A 19,453-nucleotide genomic window follows, 5' to 3' on the forward strand; every position below is an offset into this window, starting at 1 on the left:
AGGCAGCAAAAATGACAAAAATAATTATTTTATACTACATATTATATAATTATTATTTAAATATTGTTTTAGTATTAAATTTTCGGTCCGACCCCACGAGTTATATTTTCTGGATCCGTCATTGCCTATAAGCATTTATTTATGATCCCATCATTTACCGGTTGCGGCTAATGCAAGTCGGTAAATGGACTTTTATCTCTTACATCAATGTCGATTTTAATCAACAACACATGCACAATTGAAGAATAACATAAAAATATTTTAAAAATTGAATATTAAGTACAGAAATTATAATCGATCTTTTAGTAAAAACTAATGGAAACTGATAGAAACCTGAACCCCAATGCCTAAAAATTTACTTCCATATATATTCTTACTCCATTTAGTTTGGAGGTGTAACAATGTCCAAGTTTGGTGGACATAGCGAATAGTAAAGAACACTTTCATGCTAAAACCTTTTCATGTTCCGGAGCCATTGTGCCCTCGAAAATTCGTTGTCGAGCCATTGATGCCTGCAATGTTGTTGATCAATATCAATTGCGGAGATACTGGAGCACCAAAAAAACAGATTGTGTAAAGGGAGAAAATATAATGTACAAAACCTGTTTCCTCCAGTTGGTTGAACATGTCACCAAGCATAACAACGTTGATTGCACTATCGATCCCATGTTCAGCCCGAGCCATAGACCCTTTCCCCGCCAATGAAACACGAAACCTAGAGTAACCGCTGCTGGTAGTCCGACTAGATAATACGCTCCAAGATTCACGTAAGCGCCTAGATGCTGCCATCCACAACCTCTTGCCACTCCTAGGAAATACAACACATAATCTAGTATTATTGTTCATCTCAAGTGTGTGTGTGTGTGTGTCATTTTGGCTATGTTTATCGTACTTGTTGAGTTTCGCCATATGTTGCATCTACCCGAAAGAGAAGAAAATGGCACGAACAGAGGAGTTGAGGCCAAACCTGAAAGCACTGCTTGGATACAGTCCATTGCAATCAAGAGGCAAATGAATGGAACGAGCTCTCTGAGATAATCGACAACTTCTTTCTCGTTACTGAATGCGTATCCCACAATATTACTCAGGCTGAGGAGAAATGTGCAAGCGACTATCGCCTCAGCTATCGAAAGAAAGCCTGCAGCATAAACTGAAGCTCGAGCCCTCTCTGGGTGCCCTGCCCCAAGTTCGTTCGAAACTCTCGTGCTATAGAAATGTCAGGCATGTATGTACAGTCAAATAGTGCAGCAAACCAGAGAAAAATTAATGCACACAATTAGATTCGAAGCGCTAACCTTGCAGCAGCACCAACAGAATACGGGATGAAGTAGTGCAACGAAGCAATCATGAGGCTGTGCAAAGATCAAAGGAGAGATATATCAGATCTTTAGACGAATCAAGTGTCACTCATTTATTTTAGAACATTCAATGGATAACATTACCATAACGAAAGGACCGAAGTCTCAAGTTGCGGATTAGGCAAAAGACCAGAGAGCAATACCAATATTTCACAAGACCACCATTCAAGGCTGCATTGATTACCATTTTCAACATGTTAGATGCTATCAGATAAAGATATTCTTGACGAAAAACCAATGTTTTTATTACCAGACCATGACAGCGGAAGGGACAGCAAAGCGCAAAAACTCCCTCATACCCGATAAGACGCTTTTATCAAATGGTGCACGGGTTCTCTTGCAAGTCGAAGAGTAGTTAACATACAAAAGAAGTAAAATCACATTGAACCAATAACATAATCCGATCGCCAACGCTGCCCCTGCAGTGCCTAGGTTCGCCTTGAACACTAAAACCCAGCAAACAGGTACATGGACAAAAAGCGCTGCGATGGAGCTCCAAACCATGGGAACGATCAAACTTTGCGTTTGCAGGTATCGAATCAGTGCTTGGAGAATAGCATAACCAAATAACCCGGGGATAAGCCATATAGCGTAATGGCCGGCTTCATGAGAAATCGAAGGATCTTGACCGATAAATATGAGCAATCTTTCCAAAAAGATCCACAAAAGAGAGAGCGGTAAACAGAGTAGAAGAAGACATAGAATTGAAGCATTGGTGTAAAGTCCTAGCTTCTCATACTGCTCTGCTCCAAAGGCCTGCCCGCATAAGGTTTCGAGGGCACTAGCCATCCCAAACTGTTTACAAACACGAAATCAATTCGCTGCGAAATAGCTCTGGTATCTACAACTACTATGCTGCTTAACAATCTATATCTCTTCTTATTCAAGAGATCAATCTATTTGAGATGAGCAAGTAGAAAAAGGAAGAAGAGCTTTGTTTGATGATTTTCAATTGGAGGCAGATAAACAATTAATGCAAAAAAAATGAGGTCAACATCAAACATTCCCAAATTGAAGATACTAAATCCAATCATAAGTGGAGTAAAAATTAAATGGAGAATTAAAGAGACCAGGGGGCTGAGGCCGGTGACGTTGGCGAGGGAGGTGGCGACGGCGACGCCGGAGAGGGCGAGCTCGCCGAGGTGGCCGACCATCATCATGGAGACGACGCGTGGCAGAATCTGAGAGATGGTGACGGCCACCATTGGCAGCGCTATGTAGCTCACCTTCTTCAGCTCGTCCACGAAAACCTCCCCTTCGCCGCCGGGTAGCAGCAGCAGCGGCGCCGCCTCCTCTTCCATGGATGATCGAATTCGAGTGTGATGATAAGTTGGATTAGTCGTGAATGCGGCGTTGGTCTATCAATATTCAATATGGACAAATCTACAGCCATCCAAAATCATCTAACATACTATTTATATATTTTAAATGCCAATTCTACTTTACAGTATGTCCAGTTTAAATGGAGTAGATACTCCCTCTATCTTCTGCATAAAGCTAAGCATGTTTATGTAATATTACTAGTATTATTTTGCGAGTTTAATAAATAAAATTAAATACAGATAATACTATTCTCTCCAGTCTATTCAAAGTAGCATATTTTTTTAGGGATATTATTCATTAAATTTGATCATTCTGATAATCTTTTAAATTGGAATTTAAATCATAAAATTTTAACTTTTTACTATTATTTCATTCCTGCATAAATCAATATTACTCAATGACGTTATAAATAACAATATTTAATAAACTAAGGAAATAAAGGAGCATGTTTTAATGAAATATGTTGTTTTGGACAACATTATTAATGGACAATATTTTATATATGGATGAGACTGTTTAGAAAAAAAATAAAATTTTGTAATTTAATATTTTAATTTCGAAAATCATGTGATATTTCATTTAAATGATACAAATGAATATTATCCTTTTATTTATAAGTTATTCCATTCAAAGTGATATATATATTTTTTTAAGTAAAATATTACTACTATCCTTATTTTATTTCCTTTTATATTGTTTTATTATTTTCAATTTAACATATAAAATAATAGTAATAATATTTAATTTTACGTACCGGAAAATAAACTTTTCGTATTATTTGGGATGGAGAAGTGCTTATATTACCACCTACTGATTTTTCGTATTATTTGGATGGAGGAGGTATTTATATTACAACCAACTGTATTTTATATGCCTGGAATGTTTAACTAATAACTAATGGCATTTATATCTGAAGTGACTAACTCTAATTAAATTAAACACCTTGAAATTAACGAATGTGGAATACACGTGTCCTCACTACTCCACGCATGCATGTTCGGAAAAAGTTAAAACTGAGCACTAGCCATTAACAAATATGGAAAATGCAATAATATATGATAATATTACGCTATAAAATAAATTTTAAATAAAACACTTCATTACTAAATCAGTTTCACACCCACCTCACCTCACACGTTAATTATGGTGATAATACTGTACAGTTTAAAATTTAGTACACAAATCGTCATGTACCACATGATAATAGCAATAAAGTCAATATTAATAATAATAGTTAATAAAATAATAATAGTAGTAGTAGTAGTAGTGTAGATACTAGTAAGATATAGTGGTGCATATGTACTAATTAGGAGTACTATATTGTACTATTATGTAACATAATAAATTTTGATATGATCGTAAGAGCATTCCCGACTGTTGCCTTGCGGAAGAGCGAGCTCATGCCATCGGCACGAAAACATGCATGTTCAGGGTTGCACTCGTGCTGTCGGCACAGACGTGTTCTTAGCTAAGAGCTATGCTCTTCGGGTGGCCGGGACACATGGCACGCGCTGTGTGGGCAGGACATGTGGCACGCGATGTGTGGGCGGTGACACCCTATCGCCCCCTATGGCGATTGAACATGTTTTAATTAGTTAAAATGTTTTTTTAATTCGTAAAAAATCAGAAAAAAAATTAAAAAATATACTCCCTCCGTCCCATAGAAATATGTCATTTGGTTTCGGCACGAGTTTTAATGCATAATTGGTAAAGTAAGAGAGAAAGAGAAAAAGTAGTTGAAAATGTGTAGTGGATAGTGGGGTCCATAATTAAAAAAAGTACAAAGTAAGGAGAAAAATATTACCATAAATGGATATGGACTATTTGTATAGGACGGACGAAAAAGAAAATATGAGCTACTTCTATGGGACGGATGGAGTATATATTTTCTCACTTCCTAAAAATAGAGCTGTTTTATGACTGTTTTATCAAAAAAAATTGAATTTTTCTGTCCCCAATTCATTCAAATCATCTATAAATATCCTCATTCATCACCCATTTTTTACATCAAACTATATCTCACTCATACTTCACTCATTTTTCTTCATACAATTTAAAAACGCCCACATATAAATACTCAATAATAATGCGTGACACCAAAACCCACGTCCAACTACAACAAGATCTAGTCGAACACCTTTGGAAAAAATTTCGGTCACGAGTAGTAGGTTTTTTTAATTTTAGGATTTTAGTTATGCAATTTAAAACTTTTAGGATTTTAATTATTTACTTTTTCATTTTTTAGGAATTTGCAATAGTAGTTCAGGTTTTTTTAATGCTTTTTAATATCATAAAATATTTTTAGTAACTGAAGTATTTAAATTGAATAATAGAATAGTGGGACCCGTGAATAAAGAATAAAGATGTTTTAGCTAAGAGCACGATTGGGGGTGTTGTGCCATAGCTAAAAGCACGAAATAAAAAATGAAGAAAAAGTGAGACCAGGCCCACAACCGTGCTCTTAGCTAAGAGCACAGTATATCTAACGAAGAATTTTAATTGATCTTAGATTTATTTAAATTTTTTTAGCATATTACTACGATATAGTATTCCCTCCGTCCCAAGGAAGATGTTGGATGGCACGAGATTTTATGCAATTTTATTGATCAGCACGAGGTTTTTATGATATTTTATTTTTTTTGTTGGGTGAAGAGAATAAAGTAGTGATAAATTAAAAGAGTGTACATTTTTAGTAATGAGTCAATCTTGCAGGGCACAATTGAATAAATAACTCAAAATCATAGCATGTTTATCAAAAATTCCACAAAAGATGTTTACTACTCATAGACAAGTAAAAACATCAATTAAAGTATTAGACATGAACTAAAACAAAACAAAACACAAGGTTGAAATATACAGTCTTCAATCTTCTCATGGATTATGCAGTCTTCAGTCTTCTCTAGTTTAGATCTGCAGAGCTCCGCTCCAATGGAAGATTGAATAATAATATGTGAATATGGGATGGCAGAAGTATAGAGAGGGAGAAGAATGAAGGCTCTGAGATGAATGTTATGAATTAGGTTGTGAGGTATATATAGGCTTGCAAAAGATTTAGAATTGTAAAAAGTATCCTCCAAGTAATGGAAAGGATGGTAATTTTGAGTCCTTCAATTAATAGGAGAGATTTGGTATCACAAGGCAACAATTTCTTTCATTTCTTTAATTTTCGTCTAATTTCCGCCAGCTTTTGATTGCACTGCGCAACGTTTGTAAAATGGTCATAACTTTCTCCACGGAACTCCGAATTAGATGTTCAAGGTACCCACTCAAAGCTCTTTCTAAGACGAAGTAGGCACTGATTGGACTTCAAACTTGCTGGCAGAATGGGCTCGAACAAAGGCTACTGCACCTTGGCCTTTTTGCATTTTTTTTTTTTTTGTCTTTTTCTATCATTTATCAACAAACGCGTCAAAAAATCAAAATGTACGACATATGCAATTTTAGAACATAATTTGCATGAATGACATTTAAAACGAGCCAAATCTAGGCCTTAAAAACATGTAAACCCGTGTTTATCAGTTCATATCTCCTCCTTTGATCCACCTTCTTGTCGTGTCAATTGCCTCCAGTATAATCCTTTTTGTCTAGCCATTTGTTAAGTTGTACCTCCAATACAGCTAATCTGGCGATATCACACGCATCTCCACTTCCATCATCGATCTTAATCTGTGTTTGGAGTTATTCTTCTTCCAACTTTTTGATATTGTTGTCTATATTTTCGAAACACTTCTTGTTCCAACTTCTGATAGAGTGATATATGTAGTGCCCGAAATTTCTTGATCACATGTAACATTTCTAAGTTTCTCCATTCTTCTCTAACCAATTTTAAAATGAAAGTGTAATGTTATTGGTGCATTAAATAAAATATCTGAATGACTAATACGTAACATCTAAATTTACTAAAATGTCATATTATGACTAATCATAACGTGGCAGAATAGATTTTTCATGAGTTGATTAGTTTGCTATGCTGTTTATTGCACCGACATGCATGCCCATTCATTGTCTTCAACCTAAAACAATTAATCCACCTACTACCCTTTCTAAATTCGATCCTACAATAGCATCTATTCTACCTATTTTTGTACTATAATGTACGACTTACATTTAATTCTACAATTTTGTGTCAAATGTCACCTTTTTATGTGCCAAACTCCCTTGCTAATAAAGAATGTATTTAACATAATAGTGTACTGAAAATAAATTATATTTGCACGGCTTATAATTTCTCAAAACAATTTTTTAAGGAAAATTGGTTAGAAAAATCATGAAGTTTTGCAAAAACTTAATATTTTTCTCATAAGATGGAATGTAGCTCTAATTATTATATATAGGTTTTTTTGACATTCCACATAGGTAAAATTTATGCTGTAAACTATAGTGCGGGAAATTCGCACAATCAAAATTGTGGTGATATTAAAACCCATTTTTAAAGATTTTGGAAAATATCAAATTTTTGTGAAAATTTATGATTTTTTTATCAGTTTCCTTTTTTTTGAAATGTGTTTTTGTAAAATAATTTTATTATATTATTTTATAATTTCGTTAGGGGCCATATTAGATTAAATCTATATATAATTGATTTTGATAAAGATATTATCATATGTATTGAAAAAAAAGAAGAATCCAGAGGAAAATCAATAAATTCAAACCACCTTGTCCATTGTGTTTTTTCATGAAATCCGTACATATTTAGCATTTAACCCCTCGATTAACTTTACCAAATTTTATTGTTTTTTTAGAGATTAAAAGAACAATTATCTGACTTACAGGGTTCAAATGTCCATTTTATAATTCTTCAAATTTTATTCATTCATTAGGTGAAAACCTTACGAGTTTATCAACACCATATAATACACTAGTAGTACATAGTTTTAAACTAGCTTATTATAAAAATGTGTTGCTCAATTATATTACATCTCTCTTTTTAAATCACAAAAATTACCGTGAAAGGTCAAGATTTATCTATGTATGTTCAAATATAATACTAATAATCTGATTGTCAATTTGAGGACTAAGCCATCAGAATATATGAGTGGCCACAACGAGACTTCCTTTCGTATAGTCACATGCATCGCACTCCCCACTATAGATATTATGAATATTATGATACATATATATCGCCATACTTTAGTAAAAAATGTCCATAAGAAAGTGACCACACGTGCCATTGTATGTGGTTTTATGAAGGAAAATGCTAATGGAGTTACAATCATGATATCATATGTTAGATGAGAAAAGATAAATGTACTTAGATTGTACATTTAGAAAGAGGGACATATCTAGGTAGGGACGTAGGGTGCCGACCGATTCTACCGTCGATCCATGAGTACTGCCAGAAAATATCTGATCCTATGGCAGCTCCGCCTGCATCCTTGCTCTTCTTATTCTATTGTAGGATTTGCAAAACCTCAAACATATTTCACAGAAACTGTACTTTCATGATTCAGATTAAGTACGAAAAGGAAAAAATGGTTCTTGTCCCGCAGCATCAAACGAATGCAGTCGACAAGTTTTAATTCCACGAATTCAGTTTCCTGGATCTGTCAATATTTCTTTTGTATAGACAATACCTCTATATGTACTTCCTCTATGATGCAAAAGGAATATACATGATATAGCTCGTGTAATATTCTACATTCTGTTGAATTGCAGAATATGAGCACGTGCTTCGGATGTTTTCAAAATGAAAAGCAAGTTTAGTATATATGATTGAACAGACATACTACTAAAGTTTGATTTGAGAACATCCATAATTCCAATCCCAAATCTTACTTAACAACTAAATCTTGGGCTTTTTTAAAGGTATTTAAAATAATCGATCTCGATTCGTGGAAAGTAAAATACTTATGTATAATAACATTGATTAGTGGAACTCCACTTGCATTCCTTATTTTTTAAGGTTGATATTAGAATTTACTAGTATAAGTTAAATTTGTGCATCACGCAGAGTCAACATTAATAAAGTTGGAGATGATTATCATGTTTATCATGAATTTGACATATTTTTCAACGTCACATTCAGAACGTTACAAACAAGCATCCCATTTTCCATATTTCTACAGTTGATTGAAATAATTGCTGACTTGAGTATAGTTTTGTACTCCAGAAAGAAGACGAGAATCAGGACAGGCATTAATTTTAAACATATAAAAGCATATTTCCTTGTAGATATATATAGATACTAAAAGGCCTATGGTTAGGGACTCGGACTCGGACTCAATGTAAATAACTAAATATGTACTCATTTGATAATTAGGAGTTTCGTTTTTTCATTTTAGTCCACCGTGAATAGGAGTTTCGGTTCATTTTTATTAGGACCACACATTCCACTGCTCATTCTACTCGCATTTAATGTAAATCTAATACTCTCTCCATTTAACATTAATTGTCCACTTTTGTCATTTTTATCCATCTCCATTAATTGTTCACTTTATAGTACACTTTATAGTTCACTTTAAAATAATTCTTAAAACACATGCCAAAAATATGGGAGTGCTATTGACGCACACAAAAGGAATAATACTCGAAAAACTTAGAAATCAGAATAAAACCCATTTAGACTCATAGTACTTAATTTGTGGAACCGAGTAGTTTTTAATGCGATTATATACTTGTTCAGATACATTACACATACCGTATTAAGCAATTATTCAGATCAAATTAATGATGCTTTACGCACCAATTTGTTGTAGCTGCAGATAAGCATTATGCGAGTTACAGTAAAGATTATTTCAGAAAATAATTTGACATGTATATTTGTAATTGGATTGTTACACATAAGCATTTTGGACTAGGAAAGATGCATTATAATTAGTTGTCAACTGGGCCGGGCTGGCCCGTCCCAACTCGGCACAGGCCCGTTATATCCGGGCCCAAGCCCGGCCACTAGTGAAATGAAGCGGGCCTGGTTTAGGCTCATTAGTTGAGATGGGCTCTAATTGGGTCAGTTTGTAAACCCAGGCCCAGGATCATTTGAAGCCCAGCCCAAGCTCAGGTCCATCAGAGGCCCACCTTCTATAATTAACTTTTTTAATATAATTAGATAATTAATTACTAATAATAGTATAGGGATGTGATCAAATGAAAACTCTAAATATTACAAACTCAAAACTATGATTTGGACCATTGAAAAATGTCAACAGATCACAAAAAAACATCAACAAGAAAATGTCAACAAATTTCAACGGTAGTCAATGATTGATACAGTGTTGATACTGTGTTGACATTAAAATCATGAAATTTTACACTGTGTTGATATTGTATTGAAACTGTGTTGAAGCTGTGTTGAAGAATTTTGAGTTTGTACAATATATAAGTTTGCATTTTATCACTATCCTAATAGTATATATCTCTATTTATGCATGTAATCTTGTGCACGAGACATGTTAATTTTGTCTATATTATCAATGTTTTGGATGTCAACATATGTTTTCAGCCAAATCTTGAATGCAACATTCAATCTTGACTATATCTAATTTTTTTCTTATATTTTTTATTCAAAATATAAAAAAGATGATTCTAAAGTTTAACTTTAAGAATATTAATTATTCAAACCTTAGTATTTGATGAATGACTATAGAATTCTATAAATTTGTTAGTTAGTTCATTTATTTATTTTAAAAATATAACATCGACTCATATATCATCATCTACTAACAAAATTATCGATATTCATTATTCTTTTAGTTATACACTTACTTTTAAATAGAATAAAGAACATCAAAAATATTGTTAATACAAACTTACAAAGACAATAAATTAACTTAAACACATTATTTAAATCTAAATTTAGTTAGCATAACTTTAAAATATATAAATTAAAAAATTAAACAAAGCTCAGCCCAGGCCACCCAGCCCGCCCAGGCCCACATGGCAAGTGGGCCTGGGCCTAGACCGGGCTATACTAAGCAAAATTAGTAAAGGCCGAGCCCGGCTCGGCCCGGCACACTTGACAAGTCTAATTATAATGTTTCCAATTCAAGTTGAGGACTAAAAATAATTATTCCACCTGGGCTATGCTGAGTTGAAATCAATAATCAATAATAAAAATAAAAGTAATAAAGAATAAAAGAAGTAATTGCCCCACGTCCACGTCACGGCTTCATGTTGTGCTCCATGACGATTCAGTATCATCCAAATTTTTCCTTCACTAATTTCTCTACGAAGTGGAGGGACTACTATACATATGCAAACATTTAATTTGCTTCCAAAAACAATGCTTAATGTCACAATATCTCCACCAATTTTTCTTTTTCATGCTTCAATATGCCATCATTTTCAACTGGAAATTCCTCCGAGAAGATCCTCTGCCGTGCTTCAATTGCCTGTAAAATGAAGAAATCAAAGCATTAACTATGCATGAAGAAATCATTCTACTCCACATTGATCAAAACACAAAATGGACACACAGAGTTTCATGTCGATTGATAGATACAGCAGCGTACCTTCTTTTCCCAATTGGTAGAGGCCGTTAGAAGAGAAAGCGCGATAGATTGAACCGTTGCTCCTGCCACGAGTCCGCTCCAAAGGCCAACTCCTTTCAGGTGTACTAAAAAGCCAAACAACAGAGCCACTGGGATACACACCAGATAATATGCCCCTGCATTCACATACGCCCCTATATGCTGCAACCCGATGCCTCTCACTACCCCTGCACAAATATTAAGTGTCGTGTTGGGATTCAACGACTAATTTGTTTTATTGGCGAAAATTTCAATTGAGTCGACATAAAAAGTGTACCTGAAAGAACAGCCTGTATGCCATCCATGACAATTGACATGCCAAGGAAAGGGGCCATTTTCTTGACATAAGAGATTACTTGTTTATCTGCACTAAATGCGTATCCTAAGACGCGGCCTGAGGACCCAATGGCGAAGCCAGCTGCTAGGAACTCTGTGATCGACAGAGCCAACACTGCGTGCAGAGTGGTTCTGGCTGCTTCCGGCTTTCCTGCCCCCATCTCGTTCGAGATCAGCGTGCTGAACTCAACAAGGAAAACAGTTAAATATTCACAAAAACATGTAATGTAAGACATTGTGCAGTTAATAGTGATGCAAAATCGAGGGTAGACCTTGCAGCAGAGCCGAAAGAATATGGGACGTGATAGTGCAAATACGAAATCGTGAAGCTGCAAGCAAAGGAAAGTAAACACTTAGAAATGTATGTACATATATAACAGTTAGAGTTATTCAATCAAAGAATACCATATGGAAAGAACTGATGTCTCCAACTGTGGATTTGGCAACACTCCTGACAGCAACAGTATTAGCTCAAAAGACCACCATTCCAAACTGTAAAAACACCATATCGTTCACAGCTACGAAATTTAAGACAAATCCAAATTCAGTAAAAATAAAATAGTATGTGAACTCAAACTCACCATACCATGGCAGCAGATGGTATAGCAAGGTGAAAGAAGTCCCTCATGGTGACAAGCACATCCCATGACAACGGAGCTCGTGTTTCTTGGCAAGCAGGGGAATACATGACATAAAGCACGAGGAGAAGAACGTTGAACCAAGAGGATATGGCTATGGAGATAGCTGCTCCAGAGTTTCCGAGATGGAATCTGAATATGAAAGCCCAACAGAGTGGCAGCTGGAAGCAGAGAGATGCTAATGAGCTCCAAACCATGGGGAAAATCAAGCTCTGGATCTGCAGGTAACGAACAATGCACTGGAGAAACGCATAGGGGAAGAGCGTTGGGATGAGCTGGATGGCGAACTTGCCTGCTGCAGCTGATATTGAAGGATCTTGGCCCATCACAAGAAGCAGCTTCTCGGTCAAGATGAACCCGAGAGAGAGAACTATGCACACCATAAACAGCCATAACATTGCACCATAAGTTAGCGTTCCCACTCTTTTATATTGCTTAGCACCATATGCCTGTCCGCATAGAGTTTCCAGAGCACTAGCCATCCCAAACTGCATATCAACGGTATAAATCAGGCAATACATTCTACACATGGAGCTATGTTATGCATATAGATTTAGCAAGTACGAATATACGATTGATAGATTGAATTGACCACATGATTGAGTAGGATTAGATGATGATGTGATCATACTGGAGTAATATTTTACATCTTTGCTACCACACATAGTAAATGCCTAATATATAATGCTTTGGTGCAATGGTTTTGAATGGAGAATTATTTAGTATTGATTGAGCTAACTGTCAACATCTTTAGGCAGAAGAAAGTTATTAATAAGTATCAAATTAGGTTGAATGGTCGTCGACACGATTGATAAGAGCGAGGTCAATTTCGCACAAATTTCCTAATCACATTCGGCAATTGAGCAAAAACGTGGACGCAATCAGAAATAAAATTGAAAATGACAACTTACAACGACACTGAATCCGGTGACGTTGCAGAGAGAGGTGGCGATGGAGGCGCTGGATAGGGAGAGTTGGTCGACGTGGCCGAGCATGAACATAGGCGAAACCCGAAGCAGAAACTGCGATACCGTGACGACGATCATCGGCAGCGCGATCCAATTGACACGGTTCACCTCCGCCGTGAATGCAATTTTCCTCGCCGACGCGGCGTATCGCTTCGCCACTAGTGTCTCCACCTCCATTTTCTGGCGACTCCTCCTTACGTAACAACCCACACATTTATATTCATAAACTCAACTTAATCCTTTTTTTAAATAGCAGTATATTAAATGGAGAAATTGCATTGGTGTTTCGGCGTTGCTTAATTTTAATTTACTGATTAATAATTTATATATCTTGAAAGTTGAAATGATTAGGATGTACACTTTTCATTACGATCATTTTTTAATAATTTCATATAAAGAAATTTTTTATAGGGTGTGAAACCTGAAAAATCACAGAAAAACTGAAGTTCAACATTAGTTTTGATTATGTTTGTAGTGTTTCGGAGATTTTACTTGTGTTTAGATTGAGACCATTTCGTTACAAAAATCTACTAATTAATTTAATTAGGCTGTTAAACTTCTCTTGGATTCTATTTAGTGGTAATCCAACAATTAAATTATCTGAATGACTCTTTATTTTTTCTTCTGAAAATGAATATTGCACGCTCTCAAAATGTGTAAGTAACTAGGTCGAGGAAAAATACCGAAATATCGGTCTTATCGTATCGAAAAAATATCAAAAATACTGAATTTTAGGTATACGGTAAGTTTCGGTACGATATTATACCTTATCGAAAGATTTCGGTAAGGTAATGGTCATATACCGCGGCATACCGAAACGGTATATAAATATAATTATATATAAAATATAGTACTTATATCTTTTTAAATCGTAAATTCAATTGTGAAATAAAAATATAATTATGAGGAAAATATATTTTCTATATTTTTTGAATTATAAAATATAAATAATATTCTTAAGAGTCAAATATTATATTTTATTGATGCTAAAAGTTAGGTATACCGTAAAAGTGAGGTATACCAAACTTTGGTACAGTATACCAAAATTGAGGTACCGGTATCGATATGCAAATTCGTCATACCTACCCACCCATGCGGTGAAATAGTGCTATTGATGTTTAAATCTGGGTGAAATAGTGCTATTGATGTTTAAATCTCTTAATCTTACATATGTATCTAAGGATATGCTTTATACTTTGTATTTGTATTATCTTTGATGATTATTTCATATTGGGATATGATATGATTTGATTTTATATGATTCGATTTGATATAGGTCTTATTGTTTGTCAACGTATTTGATAAAATAAAATAAAATATCTTTTTATTTGTGCAATTCATGATTCTCTACTCTTCTTGAGGATTTTTATAGTTAAATAAAATAAAATTCTTTTTTATTTGTTCAATCCACGATTCTCTATTATTCTTAAATATTTTTTAAGCTAAATTATTGCTCAAATACAATAGGAGTAATATATTAATATTTGTTTGAATATACGTACTCCGAGAATATCGATATATCAAAAAAATTTGTAAGATAAAGATATGATTTTTTCATATACCGCATTTAAGTAAGGTATACGTGCCTATCCATCCCTAGGGCCGTGAAATAGTGCTATTGATGTTTAAATCTCTCAATCTTCCATATGTACCTAAAGATATGCTTTATAAGTACTTTGTTATCATGTTTGATAATTATTTCATATTAGGATATGATATGATTTGATTTTATATGATTCGATTTGATATAGGTCTTTTTGTTTGTCAACATATTTGATAAAATAAAATATTTTTTTCATTTGTGCAATTCATGATTTTCTACTATTCTTGAATATTTTTTAGTTAAATAAAATAAAATTCTTTTTCATTTGTACAATCCACAACTCTCTACTATTCTTATATATTTTTTAAACTAAATTATTGCTCAAATACTATAGGAGTAATATATTAAAATTTGTATGAATATACTTCCTCCGCCCACCAATAATTGTCTCATTCTGTCATTTTCATCCGACCACCAATAAATATTTCATTTGCTTTTTCTAAGAGTACTTTTGGTAATTGACCTCATATTTTACTAATTAAACTTTTATTTAAATTATTGCTTTCGTTAACTTCTTATTGATTCTATAATTTGTAAATTGTAGTAATATAAAATCACAACTTATAAATTCTTTTTAATTCTTCCATAATGATAAATATTGAAAGAGATATGACAATGTCGAATATATGATATGACAACAGTGGAGTTAAATTTTTTTACAAAACAGCTTCATTATATTTTAAGTGTTAATTAAAATATATTGATATATCCAAAATGGAGTGATGCACATGCATGTTGTAAAATAGAATTGAATAAATGTAAATACTATACATAAATGAAAGAGCAATGAAGAGCTTCAAGCTATATTAGAAAAATGCATATTAACTGGTTTAAGTGCAAGACTATTTACATAAGCCCTATTTTCATATTTGAGAAATTTTGATTTCTACATTTGTCTTACTTCAATTGATACTCCACACATCATAAGATTTCACTTTTGTTCTTTTTCATTTAATTTGCTATCTCCACCAATTTTTCTATTTCATGCTTGCTTATGGCATCATTTCCAACTTGAAATTCCTCCGAGAAGATCCTCTGCCGTACTTCAATTGCCTGTAAAATCCAGTCCAACCACATTTCTTGGAACATATTTGTGTAAAATGAAGAAAACAAAGCATTACTATGCATGATGAAATCTTTATACTCCAACATTGATCAAAACACAAAATGGACTCACAGAGTTTCATGTCGATTGATAGATACAGTACCTTCTTTTCCCAATTGGTAGAGGCCGTTAGAAGAAAAAGCGAGATAGATTGAACCGTTGCTCCTGCCACGAGTCCGCTCCAAAGGCCAACCCCTTTCAGGTGTACTAAAAAGCCAAACAACAGAGCCACTGGGATACACACCAGATAATATGCTCCCGCATTCACATACGCCCCCATATGCTGCAACCCGATGCCTCTAACTACCCCTGCACAAATATAAAGCACCGTGTTAGGATTAAACAACTAATATCATTCATCGGAGGATTTCAAGTGAGTCAACACAAAGTTTACCCGAAAGAACAGCCTGCATGCCGTCCATGACAATTGACATGCCAAGGAAAGGCGCCATTTTCTTGACATAAGAGACGACTTGTTTATCTGCACTAAATGCGTATCCTAACACATGGCCTGATGAGCCAATGGCGAAGCCAACTGCTAGGAACTCTGTGACAGACAGAGCCAACACTGCGTGTAGAGTGGCTCTGGCTGCTTCCGGCTTTCCTGCCCCCATCTCGTTCGAGATCAGCGTGCTGGACTCGAGAGTTAAATATTCACAAAACATGTAAGTCATTGTGCAGTTAATAGTAATGCAAAATCGAGAGTAGACCTTGCAGCAGAGCCAAAAGAATAAGGGACGTGATAGTGCAAATACGAAATTGTGAAGCTGCAAGCAAGGAAAAGTAGACACTTAGAAATGTATGTAGATACAAACAGTGTGAGTTATTCAATCAAAGAATAATACCATATAGAAAGAACTGATGTCTCCAATTGTGGATTTGGCAACACTCCTGACAGCAACAGTATTACCTCAAAAGACCACCATTCCAGACTGTATATATAAACCACATATTGGTCAAAGCTACGAAATGTAAGACAAATCCAAATTTGGAAAAAATAAATAAATAGAAAGTGAACTCAAACTCACCATACCATGGCAGCAGATGGTATAGCAAGGTGAAAGAAGTCCCTCATGGTGGCAAGCACATCCCATGACAACGGAGCTCGTGTTTCTTGGCAAGCAGGCGAATACATGACATAAAGCACGAGGAGAAGAAAATTGAACCAAGAGGATATGGCTATGGAGATAGTTGCTCCAGAGTTTCCGAGATGGAATCTGAATATGAGAGCCCAACAGAGAGGTAGCTGGAAGCAGAGAGATGCTAATGAGCTCCAAACCATGGGGAAAATCAAGCTCTGGATCTGCAGGTAACGAACAATGCACTGGAGAAACGCTTGGGGGAAGAGCGATGGGATGAGCTGGACGGCGAACTTGCCTGCTGCAGCTGATATTGAAGGATCTTGGCCCATCACAAGAAGCAGTTTCTCGGTCAAGATGAATACGAGAGAGAGAGCTAAACACACCAAAAACAGCGACAACATTGCGCCATAAGTTAGCGTTCCCACTCTTTTGTATTGCTTAGCACCGTATGCCTGCCCGCATAGTGTTTCCAGAGCACTAGCCATCCCAAACTGCATACCAACTTACACTATCGATTAGGCAATACATTCTACACATCAAACTATGTTATGCACGAATATACGATTGATAGATTGAATTGACCACATGATTGAGTAGGGATTAGATGATTAATATTTTACATCTATGCTATCACACATAGTAAATGCCTAATATATTATGCTTTGGTTCAATGGCTTTTGAATGTAGAATTATTTAGTATTGAGTGATCTAAAGTGTCAACATCTTTAAACAGAAGAAAATTATGAATGAGTATAAAATTAGGTTGAATGGCCGTTGACACGGTTGTTAAGAAGAGCAAGGTCAATTTCGCACAAATTTGTGAATCATATTTAGTGATTGAGCAAAAACGTGTAAAATTGAAAATGACAACTTACAACGACACTGAATCCGGTGACGTTGCAGAGAGAGGTGGCGATGGAGGCGCTGGAGAGGGAGAGTTGGTCGACGTGGCCGAGCATGAACATAGGCGAAAACCGCAGCAGATACTGCGATATCGTCACGACGATCATCGGCAGCGCGATCCAATTCACACGCTTCACCTCCGCTGTGAATGCGATCTTTCTCGCCGCCGCAGCGTTTCGCTTCGCCACCTCCATTTTCTGGTGAGACTCACAAACTCTCCTTTGTTTTCATGGACTTTAGACTTTATTAAATTAGCAGATTTGGTAAACTGCCGAACTTTTTTTTGTCCACTTAAATGCAGAATTTAAATGTAGAGTTGAATATTTTTAGTTAGGTATTTCAACTCTAAAAATAGTATAAAATAATTTAATAAAATATTTAATTATTTAAAATAATTAATTTAATTAGGTGTTTTGTTATTAATTTATATTATGAAGGCAATTAAATGTATATATAAAACACTAAAAAAAAAAGAAAAAGAAGATAAAAAAATGAGGTAACATAAACTATGGAGAAAAAGAAAGAAGAAAGGAAGTTAAAATCCTAAAAAGAAAGAAGAAAATGAAGAAATAAGTAAGGAAGAAAAAAAATAAAGATCAGGTACCTCAGGTTATTTTTGTCACTGGGTACCAAAAACGATATAAAATAAAGATCAGGTACCACTTGCGTGCGAAACTGAAAAATCAGGTACCATTTATGTAGTTTACTCTATTTTATATTAACTCATATTTTACTCTCTTTAGAGCATCCAACACCAGATTTCCGTCGGGCATCAGACCGCCGTCCCCGATGTCCGCCATTGTGCGAGGAAGAGGGGCGGACGGACGTCCCGTGCGGCCACGGGAGTTCCGCGGGTATCTCGCGACTTCCGTCGTGACGGCGACGGGACGTCCGCCGCTGTGGCATGCGGACGGACGTCCGATAATTCTATTTTTTTTTATTTTTTTTTTCAAAATCTATATATACAGCTCATTGAACTTCATTTCACTCGCACCACTTGTGTTAACAAGTTTCTCTCTCTCTCTAAGTTTCTTTTATTATTTAATATAATGGAAAGTGGTAGTGGTAGTGGAAGTGGCAGTGGTAGTGGTAGTGGTAGTGGTGCGGGTGGTAGCGGTGCTAGCGATTGGCGCCAGATTGTTAGGGATGAGCTGCGTGTCGTTACGTCTAGGGAGATGAATCGGGTGTTACAAGCGGCCATGCAGCAGCAGCAGCAACAACAGCCGGCGGTACCTCGACCCATCCATCGCCGCACTTATATACCTCATGACCGCATCACAGCACACCATCGGTTGTACGCGGACTACTTTGCTCCACAGTCGCGGTTTGGAGACAACTTATTCCGCCGACGTTTCTGGATGCGTCGTGAACTATTTCTTCGTATCGTTGGTGCGAGCGTCGATACTTATATTTCAGGATGAGAGAGGATGCGGTTGGTAGACTGGGTCACACGCCCATTCAGAAGTGCACTGCAGCGATCAGGCAGCTGGCTTACGGAGGTACGGCCGACATGTTCGACGAGTACCTCCACATCGGCGAGACGACTGCCCGAGAATGTGTGGAGTTTTTTTGTCAAGGCATTAGGGAGATATTCGGGGATACCTATCTTCGGAAGCCTACCCCCCAAGACTGCCAGGATCTGATGGCTATGCACGGGAGCCAGCACGGGTTT

The 19,453-nt window shown here is 35.7% G+C and overlaps 3 protein-coding genes across 4 annotated transcripts; all 3 read right to left on the reverse strand.

The window, feature by feature from the left end:
- Positions 1 to 238: 238 nt before the first annotated feature.
- Positions 239 to 2,755, reverse strand: LOC125203925 (protein DETOXIFICATION 14-like). 2 transcript variants are annotated; one of them, XM_048102445.1, is made up of 7 exons: positions 2,429 to 2,755; positions 1,609 to 2,153; positions 1,443 to 1,529; positions 1,296 to 1,352; positions 893 to 1,206; positions 603 to 808; positions 239 to 512 (listed from the first exon to the last, which is right to left on the reverse strand). In XM_048102445.1, the coding sequence occupies exons 1-7, from the start codon at positions 2,657 to 2,659 to the stop codon at positions 444 to 446; spliced, it is 1,509 nt and encodes a 502-aa protein (XP_047958402.1). In that variant the 5' UTR covers positions 2,660 to 2,755; the 3' UTR covers positions 239 to 443. The 2 variants fall into 2 exon arrangements, with proteins under 2 accessions (XP_047958402.1, XP_047958407.1); XM_048102450.1 differs by having other exon boundaries at positions 968 to 1,206; positions 2,429 to 2,749.
- A 7,829-nt stretch (positions 2,756 to 10,584) lies between these two features.
- Positions 10,585 to 13,273, reverse strand: LOC125202384 (protein DETOXIFICATION 12-like). The gene is made up of 7 exons (XM_048100772.1): positions 13,032 to 13,273; positions 12,064 to 12,608; positions 11,888 to 11,974; positions 11,755 to 11,811; positions 11,424 to 11,662; positions 11,129 to 11,334; positions 10,585 to 11,008 (listed from the first exon to the last, which is right to left on the reverse strand). The coding sequence occupies exons 1-7, from the start codon at positions 13,263 to 13,265 to the stop codon at positions 10,910 to 10,912; spliced, it is 1,467 nt and encodes a 488-aa protein (XP_047956729.1). The 5' UTR covers positions 13,266 to 13,273; the 3' UTR covers positions 10,585 to 10,909.
- A 2,194-nt stretch (positions 13,274 to 15,467) lies between these two features.
- LOC125215756 (protein DETOXIFICATION 12-like) lies at positions 15,468 to 18,043 on the reverse strand. Its single transcript, XM_048117295.1, has 7 exons — positions 17,754 to 18,043; positions 16,825 to 17,369; positions 16,642 to 16,728; positions 16,507 to 16,563; positions 16,191 to 16,429; positions 15,900 to 16,105; positions 15,468 to 15,744 (listed from the first exon to the last, which is right to left on the reverse strand). Exons 1-7 carry the CDS (start codon positions 17,973 to 17,975, stop codon positions 15,643 to 15,645), a joined length of 1,458 nt encoding a protein of 485 aa, XP_047973252.1. The 5' UTR covers positions 17,976 to 18,043; the 3' UTR covers positions 15,468 to 15,642.
- Positions 18,044 to 19,453: the final 1,410 nt, after the last annotated feature.

The sequence above is a fragment of the Salvia hispanica genome, chromosome 1, assembly GCF_023119035.1.
Source record: "Salvia hispanica cultivar TCC Black 2014 chromosome 1, UniMelb_Shisp_WGS_1.0, whole genome shotgun sequence".
Lineage (NCBI taxonomy): Eukaryota > Viridiplantae > Streptophyta > Magnoliopsida > Lamiales > Lamiaceae > Salvia > Salvia hispanica.